The 10,000-nt window shown below is 39.2% G+C and overlaps 1 protein-coding gene across 1 annotated transcript in view; it reads left to right on the forward strand.

Moving 5' to 3' along the window:
* cacna2d3a (calcium channel, voltage-dependent, alpha 2/delta subunit 3a) overlaps window positions 1–10,000 on the forward strand; it is a 307,539-nt gene that overhangs the window by 116,194 nt on the left and 181,345 nt on the right. Inside the window, exon 9 of the mRNA XM_063208921.1 lies at window positions 5,330–5,404. Within this exon, the coding sequence (XP_063064991.1) occupies window positions 5,330–5,404 (75 nt within the window). The remainder of the gene's footprint in view (window positions 1–5,329; window positions 5,405–10,000) is intronic.

Raw genomic sequence — 10,000 nt, forward strand, 5'->3', positions numbered from 1 at the left:
GTGGAGTAAATAAATAAATAAAAATCTTTGATAGACACAAGGATGCACACACAACATGCCTCAGACACCTTTGATAGCTGGAGGCATAATGAATTGTATTAATTTATGAATTATATTATATTTTATTGTGACTGAGTGCCTCCCCTCTCAGCTGTCTTGCTCTCAACTTGGGTATCGCAACCATGTTCCTGTATCGATTCGATTTCGATTCTTAGGGCTTTGAATCACGATTCAACTCGATTAATCACAATTCAATTCGAATCGATTCAATCCGTTCCCTTCTTGGTGCCAGGATTTCCCCCAAAAGATGCTGTTGCCTATTTTTATATAAAAATGTCAAAGGGCTGTGGCTTGACAGTGTTAACAGATTGCTAATTTGTAATAAGTAGGCCTAGGCCTAATTGACTAATGGGTAGATGACAGGCTGCAAAAAAACATTTTTTTCACAAAACATTGTCTATGAGGCAAAAAAGTGCATGTTTACGTAGTGCAGCAATTGATCTTTCAAAAAATCCAAGTGGTCACAATGTAGGTCTATTAATTGATTATTTATTTACGTTGATAAAGCAATTTGCTGAAAATATGTCCTTTGGTGTGACATTAAGAAATATATATATTAAGTAATGTAGAAATGGCTTAATGGAGTTTTATGAGCATTGTTACACTCTTCACATTTATTGCAATTTTTTAAAGTGTTAATTAAATGAGAAATTACCATTGAAGTATTTTTTTCCCATTAGAGGTGAGCTTATTAGAAACCTTCGAGGAAATACAGGGATATCTTTCTTTTTAAATTTTCAAAATTGTCCGAATTTATACTAACTTTTCAGGGATGATAATGTGTTCTTCCCTAATGCAATATTCAGTGTTAATCAAAAATACTGTTCAGCTCAAACAAATATTTGAGCATTTAAAAAATGTCACACCGTAGGACATTCATGTCACGCTAAAGGACAGAAATGCAAAACTGAGCCAGAAACAAATGTATCAACATGATTATTTTGTCTTTTGATCAAAATGTAATGTTGTAGTCAATATGGACGTACACTTTGCACTTACAAGTCTTTGAGTATAGATTATCAGCCTATCTTCACACTTAAATATAGCTGCAAGCAGCAATGCGGTGCCAAGCAGTAAACTTGCCAAAGTTGCCACGGCGACAGAAGGAACTGCAGCGCCCCCTTTGGCCCAAATCTCGCCAATGTTGGTGTGCATTCCTTGGAGGGGAGTGTGCTCACATGAACCAAGTTTATCTTGAACCCCTTAAAGGGCTGCCGAGATATAAGCTCACTTCCTGTTACCTGTTGGTGGCGCTAGAGAGTTTGAGCTGGGAATCTGGATTTTTTTTTTGGGAGGTCATGGAATTGACTAGTATGTGTGCAAAAAATAGCTAAAACAATCTGACAAACGGTTGCTGAGATATGACCTCACTTCCTGTTTTGCCACTTTTACGACAATTTTGATTGGCTGTCACCTCCAAACGATAAGAGGTATCAAAAATTCTTTGGATACCCTAATGCCTATCAGTCTGAAGATGATGTGTACCTTTTTGCAGGTCATTCTGACAAAAATTGTGTGACAAGTAGCATTTTATTGAATTTACAAAATTCAAAATGGAGGAATTTCCCTTCTGCGTTGACATAACGTCATATAGTGCGTTGGATTCGGCTTGGCCCAAGGATTCTAGTGATAATAATATATTTTACATCGTGGATATGGTTTTAAAGCTGCAGGCAAAAATTTAGCTAACAAAGGGTTGCTGAGATATGACCTCACTTCAACAATTTTGATTGGCTGTCACGGCTAAACGATAAAAGATATCTAATATTCCTTGAGACCCCATACAAACCTCAGTACAGAGATACAATATACCGAATTTCGGGCGAAATGGTCAAAAATTGCAGGAAAATAGCATTTTTATTGAATTTTACAAAATTCAAAATGGCCGGAAAACTATCCAGGCAGAAAATGACGTCATAGAGTGCGTTGTATTCGTCTTGGCCCAAGGATTCCAGGGATACCAGGTTTATAAAAAATTGGCCCAGCGGTTCAAAAGTTACAAGCAGAAATGTACCTGCGACTTTCACCTGCTGGTGGCGCTAGAGTATTGGGGCTGGGGACCTATAACTCGCTGTGGGTAATGTTGATGCTGCCTCAAATATGTGTGCCAATTTACAGCATTTTTCTATGTATGGTTCTATGGGCTACCATAGACTTACAGTGAATTTTACAAAATTCAAAATGGCGGAATTTCCCTTCTGCGTTGACATAACTTCATATAGTGCGTTGAATTCGGCTTGGCCCAAGGATTCTAGTGATAATAATATATTTTAAATCGTGCATATGGTTTAAAAGCTACAGGCAAAAATGTAGCTAAAATTTTGACCTGCTGGTGGCGCTACAGAGTTTGAGCTGGGGTTCTGGTTTTTTTGTGGTAGTTCACTATTGTGTGTACAAAATCCCAACCTAATTCAACGAACGGTTGCTGAGATATGACCTCACTTCCTGTTTCACCACTTTTACGACAATTTTGATTGGCTGTCACGGCAAAACGATAGAAGATATCTAATATTCTTTGAGACCCCATGTGTAGCTCAGTCCAGAGATACTATATACCAAGTTTCGGGCAAATTGGTCAAAAATTGCGGGGAAAATTGCATTTTTATTGAATTTCACAAAATCCAAAATGGCGGGAAAACTATCCTGGCGGAAAATGACGTTATAGGGTGCGTTGGATTCGTCTTGGCCCAAGGATTCCAGCAATACTAAGTTTATGAAAATTGGCCCAGCGGTTCAAAAGTTACAAGCAGAAATGTACCTGCAACTTTGACCTGTTGGTGGCGCTAGAGCGTTTGGGCTGGGGTCCTATATTTTGCTGTGGGTAATGCTGAGACTGGCCCGAATGTGTGTGCCGATTTACAGCATTTTCCTCCTTACGGTTCTATGGGCTGCCATAGACTTGCTAAGGAGAGGAAAGATGTCTACGTAATAATAATAAGAATACCAGCTAACACTATAGGGGCCTTCGCCAGCTTCGCTGCTTGGCCCCTAATGACAACCATGAGGTCATTAAATGTAACCTGCAGAGCTCATAAGACTCATACTTAAGTGTGACCTTGGCATGACCATCACACCTCACCCTCTTTGTAGATATGCTATGACTGGCACACCATTGAACCTGTAGTGTGTAGAAGCCAGTGCCTGTTTGGTATCTGAAGCTGGGAAGCACATTTATGCTATATATTGAGCTCTCCGCAGCATACTTTATTCATCTATACTTCTCTGTACTCTCTCACTCATCTTTCCTTCACTGTTACCGTTATATTCTATGGTTTCAAAGCACCATTAATGACATTTTATATTCTTTGACAGTATCTAAAATCGACAGCAAATATTCATCAACAATGTATCAAAGTATAAATTCTAATGGCCAATAAAGGAATAAGTCATTTGAATACACAATATGTAGGCTACCTAGTCAAACAACAAAACAAACAAAAAATGTACTACCAGTTGTTTTAAAAGCTATTTCACAGATATCTAGTCCTTTGGTGTGACCTGTTTGTCCTTTGGTGTGATACTCCAAAGTGTCACACCATAGGACTTTTACCATCACACCATAGGACTTTTGAGCTTTTGAGTTAATTTAAAGCCATGTCGTTGCCAAATGAAATACAATTTCACCTTTAGTAAGATGCATTTGCATACATAAACATAAGAAAAAAATATAAAAATATACAGTATTGTCAAAATGTATTTTATGGCTGTCACACCAAAGGACTACAAAACTAATACATCTTGTGGTAGCAAAACGTAATGATTGATTGAAGAACTCTGAGAGAAAAACCTAAAATCCACCCTTGCTATTGGCTTCTTAAGGGTCTGAAGTCACAATTTAAGAACAGCTGGAGCTTCAACAATAGATAATTATCCACAGAATTACCCAAAAATGTGATGTCACACCACAGGATATTGTTTTCTGTGACAAAGTTTCATAAGTCCATATGGTCTCAGAAAAACGGGAAAAAAATTAAACATTGCCACTTTACAAAAAAGACACCTTGAAAAACATGCCAGGATTGTTTAGAGAAATGACTGAGCTTTGATTATTTATTTAAAAATGTTATAACATGGAGAACCAGGCTTGCCTCAGTCACACCATAGGACAAATGTGGCATTTGACTCAAAATTTAGTATACTTATTTAAAATCTGGTTTTATTACACATTACTTTTTCACAACATGGACACTAGTTTGATCATTTAAAACATTGACAATTTCGAAAGCATGAATTTACTAAATTTTAAGAGCCTGCGACAGCAAAATGTTCACGTCACGTCATCTACCCTAATACCTACTGGGTATTTTCTATAGACCTAAATTAAACAAAAAGAACAAAAAGAAAAATGTGAATCGATTATGTGAATTTTAAATGAAATCGATCGATTATCGATTAAATCAACTATTTTACCCAACCCTACTCTCAACGCACCCTCAACCCACTCTAGATGTTGGGTTAAATGGCATGGCTAGTATGTTCAAGGCACCTGCATCCTAACATAACATTTTGTTTATTCTTTTCTTTGCCTGTTGGTTCCCTCTCTGTGCTGCCTCAGCCCCCGGCGGTGTAAGCGCCGCGTGGGAGGAGATGATTGTTTGGCTCTTCCTTTTGTTCAGCGCTAGTCAGGTGTGAAATGACATGAGAGAGAGAGAGAGGGAGGGAGAGAGAGAGAGAGAGAGAGAGAGAGAGAGAGAGAGAGAGAGAGAGAGAGAGAGAGAGAGAGCGCTCAGTGACAGCCTATGATTGGAGCGTCATGTCAAAAAATGGAGAGATAAATAATGAATTGCCAAATAAATAAAGTGTGTGGGGCTTCTCAACTAGGTGACTGACTGAAATTGGTGAAAAATGAAGAGAACAGTTTAATCATCGCACCGCTTGATGAGGAAATGAGTTGGAAAATTGTGTCAGTTCAGTTGGGTGTGATGAGAGCAACTTTTCAAAAAACTTCCAGCAGCCCTGCCTTGATTTTGGTTTACTTTGTCTAAGTCCTTTTTTTCTTTTTCTTTCTTTCTTTCTTTCTTTCTTTCTTTCTTTCTTTCTTTCTTTCTTTCTTTCTTTCTTTCTTTCTCTCTTTTTATTTTTTATTTTTTATTTTCCATTTATTTCTACTTGTTATGCCTGCTACTGGTTGCCACTAAGTGTGTGTGTGTGTGTGTGTGTGTGTGTGTGTGTGTGTGTGTGTGTGTGTGTGTGTGTGTGTGTGTGTGTGTGTGTGTGTGTGTGTGTGTGCGTGTACATGTGCGTGTGTGTGTGTGTGTTTGTCTTTCAGTACAACGAGGAGCTGCAATACGTGGAACCTTGTTTGAACGAAACACTGGTCCAGGCTGATGTCACCAACAAAAATGTAAGTTGATACAGAGCAATCAACGACGCCACTGTCAGTCTAATGGTATTTCTATGTGATACCCGCACACATAAATAAAGCTAATATTTGTCCTGTCACTTCCTGCTGCCAATGGTGTGGACAAATTCCTTCATTATCGCACAGAGACGTAGTTACTGAAAGCCAAGCAAAGAATGCCAGAGAATGTGGTCTAATTATGGGCAAGTGACTTCACATCAGTTTATTTCTGCAAATGTTTCGCTTTTACTCGTTAATGAGGCTGTCCATCAGAGCCAACACGCACACACGCACGCACGCACACACATACACATTGGTTTTGCTGTGTCTCCACAGAGACAGGTTTCATTAAGATGGCCTCCCTGATAGTGGCCAATAGAGGGGGCTTCAGTCTCAACGGGGCTGCCCTCAAGCCCACAGCTGCAGCGTATGAGTGATTCTCTAATTCGCCTACACTTTTAAGTCAGTGGATTTTATTTAGCAATTCCACTAACTATTAACTGCATCCAATGATGTTTTGGACATTAGAAAACATTTATCTTTCATATAATACAGAAAGTGTAGACATAGTATTATTTCCCTCAGCAAGAATGAATATTTAATACTGGTTTTGGGCGTTTTCATGCCGTCCTGTTTTCCAAATGTCAGATTCAGTCTTCATATTAGCATGTAAAGAAACTTGTTTTGCCCAAGACGATTGCAAATGTTGATTCACAGTAATCATCACAATATGACAAAACTGTCAGAAAGACCACTGTCCTTTCCATTATACATGAAATTTGCCATTTTGTGTGTGTCCACGAAAACTGTGTTAACCGTGTCACGGTCTGAAACCTCCTCCATAAATCAGTAATGGTTTGGTCTTAGGCCATAAGAATAACATCACGTGATGTCATAACCTCTTTGGCAGGATACGGGAAGACTTTTTGGTAAATTTTGAGCTCCATCCTTCCATAATTTAATCCATTCTTTTTCATGTTCTCATAGCGGGAAAATTGCCTGTCAACTGTGTTATCAACATATTCATAAGAATCTGAATTAGAAATCACATGTAGAAAAACACAGATAAAGCATACAGATACATGAATTGATTAAGGTGTTGTGGTGGAACTTCTGAGGTCCTCAGTTAGCACAACACCATAAAAAATGGCTGAAATGTCAACGGTGTTACCGTCAATGGTGTTACAATTAAGTATGACAGTCAGGGTTGCCAGATGAGGCTGATGATTTCCAGCCCAAAAAATGATCAAAATCCGCCCTAAAAACCCGCCCAATTCTATTGATTTATATGGCAGTGGGAAGGTAGATAGAATGGAAAGGAAGATAGATGCCATTTTTACCCGCACACGGCCATCCTAAGCAGCCCAATTGGGCGGGAACCAGCCCAATCTGGCAACACTGATGACAGTTGCGGAGGGTCCGTGTACTTTTTCGTTCATTCATTATTCTATTTTGGAATGAATATGAAATTCAAAAAAGGGTGCAACTTCTTGTTTTGATTAAAGCAATACAAGCAGAAATGGCTGTATTTTGTTTTCTGCATGTGTTACTTCATACCATAATAGCATCATAAAAAATGACAACATTTTTGATCGTTTTTCAATTTGTGATATTTGGCTATTCATTTATTGAATTTCATTTGACTGACCCCTCCCCCTCTGTTTACCCGGAAGGAAAGTTTGTCGCATCAGAAAAGGTCTAACTACCAAACGACACACAGAACAGTAGCTGGAGCCAGAGACACAACAGAAAAATAATAGAATGATGAAAAACATTTTTGCGATGTGCAGGCTAGGCCTATGCGCAGCACGCGTGATGGTTAGGCCTGTATTGGAGCGTGCGTCCGCTTTATAAAATAGAGATGAAATTCCCTTTATGTAATGGACTCAACTTTATAGCCTAAATAAAGGCTAAAGTCTCTGGAATCAATAACCTATTATACCCTTTCCCATGTAGTAATATGCATTAGGGAGCAAACAGTCCAAAGCAGTGTTCTCGCGCAAACTGTTGCGTATTCTGGCAAGTGTAATGAGCTGAAGCGCGTGTTCTCCATACCAAGTTTTACACATGTTGAATACACATTTCACTTTGGTGTATTTGGAACATTAGTGATATTGTTGGAAAGCAATATGTCCGGGTAGATACACCTAAAGGCTGGAGATGAACTGGGAAACTGATGCTGATCGTAAGAACTGTCGATGTTCTCAATGACAGTTGGTCTACCCCTTCCCATCGATATCTGTCCCGGTCGCACAGCTGCACTTCTGTTGCCAAATACAATCAAGTCTTAAGACCAGGCCTAAGCACATGAAATGTCGTTGCGAAAGTTAAATTGGTTGATAAGTTTAAGTAAAAATTAGACAGTAAATCATTCTTCTATCCCCCTCTAGGACGCCCTATGGCGCGTATGCACATGCTTGTGGCGCTTGCTTGATATAGCCTACGCAACCATCTCATGACACAAATTCCTCGCACAGTCATCACAGATCGACCACATCTTTGAAGTGTAGCAACATTCTGAATATTGCATCAACAATGCCTGCAAAGTCCGTTTGCCTCCAAAAAAACCATGTAATGAAAGCTAAACCAGCCTTCCAGGATTTACTCTCAGGTCACCCGAATTCTGAATAAACAAAAGACGCAATTCAGAAGGACGTTTTTCTTTATTGCTTTTCTCTAGCCTATTTTCTAAGATTCAGCGCTTCATTTTCAGTACCTACAAAATATCAAAATATGGCGCTTGGTTCCATTTCATAAGTGATATTCAAGCGTAAATCATCATAAACGAGTCCTTATTCCTTTCTCGTGTGATATCCAAAATAGAATAATGAATGAACGAAAATATACACGGACCGCGGAGGAGTATGTTTTTGCCAATTTATATCCATATTAACAGACAAACAAACAAAATAATTTGTGTTCTAGGGAGATGGGTTTGTCTGCTCTGTTTTTTCTCCTAAAAAAGTGCCGACTTGTTCCCCTGCACTGTTGACCGTAACACAGTTGAGTAACACCGTTGACTGTTTTGAAAGTGTTTTTGCGCTATTGATCCCTTATGTGTTGGAAAAATCCTATGAACATACACTAGGGATTATCTCTGGAGAAGGAAGTCTTGTGTAAGGAGGGTGACTATATTCAAATCAGACGTTACAGGGATTTATGATGAAAAATGTGTCAGTCTGTATCACAGTGACTCATAAAATCCTACTTATGAAGCTCAACAATCACATTTTCTATATCAGTTGCACAGATTAATGACAACATTACTGCTAAGGGACATAAGCACTTTCAAACATATATTGTTTCAACTCTGTAGAATTTTTTATATATGTTTGAAATGACATAGTATTTGTCCATAACACTGTTGACAAAATAATTAAGCAAATGTTCGCTTTCATTAGAGTATTTATCAAATGATTTAAGATTAAGCTTGGCAATTTGTTTGTTTGGAAACTTAAATATATACACTATGTGAACATCTAGGTCATTTAGTTGAAAAAAAATACTGATAATTGACATTTTGCTTATGCCAAAAGCGTAGGGGAATTGTAGAATCACTCGTATGCAGAGGCAGAGAGAGAGAGAGAGAAGAGAGAGAGAGAGAGAGAGAGAGAGAGAGAGAGAGAGAGAGAGACAGAGAGAGAGAGACAGAGAGAGAGAGCTGCTGCTGGTGGTTGTGGTGGTGATGGACAGAGTTAGGGGAAAGAGAGAGAGGAATGGGCCAGACTAAGAGTGTAAGGGATTTTGAGCTTTCATCTAGTGTTTAAGAGCTTCTGCCATTTCTCAGCCATAATCAAAATTTATGCAAGAAAATTCAAATGTGAATTCAGAATCTTTCTAATACCTCTACAGCAGTTTAAAACTTTACTTTAGGGGCAAAGCATTCTTCTGTTCCACGGCTAGTGAAAGTTTAAGTAATATAAAGTGTGTGCTTGTGTCTGGCATTTTGATTAACCGCTTTGGTTTTTATTTAGCGTGTGGATTTTGTATGGAGTCCCTGTGTGGATATTTATGATTTAAAGCTGAGTCCTTTATCGCTGTTTACTCACTCTGCACAATCCTGCAAATCCTCTGTCATGGTGTGCGCTAGGGCAAGATTAACATTAAAGGCGGGGAGGAGATATGAAGTCCATTACACACACACACACACACACACACACACACACACACACACACACACACACACACACACACACACACACACACACACACACACACACACACACACACACACACACACACACACACACACACACACACACACACAGACACACAACCACACACACACACAGACAGACTCACACACGCTCATGCACAATCATGCACACACACACACACACACACACACTCTTGCATGCACGTGCACACACACACACACACACACACACACACACACACACACACACACACACACACACACACACACACACACACACACACACACACACACACACACACACACACACACACACAAAGACACACACACACACACACACACACACACACACACACACACACACACACACACACACACACACACACACACACACACACACACACACACACACACACACACATACAAATGCTGGCTCTTTTTGT

This window comes from Engraulis encrasicolus, chromosome 10 (assembly GCF_034702125.1).
Source record: "Engraulis encrasicolus isolate BLACKSEA-1 chromosome 10, IST_EnEncr_1.0, whole genome shotgun sequence".
Taxonomy (NCBI): domain Eukaryota; kingdom Metazoa; phylum Chordata; class Actinopteri; order Clupeiformes; family Engraulidae; genus Engraulis; species Engraulis encrasicolus.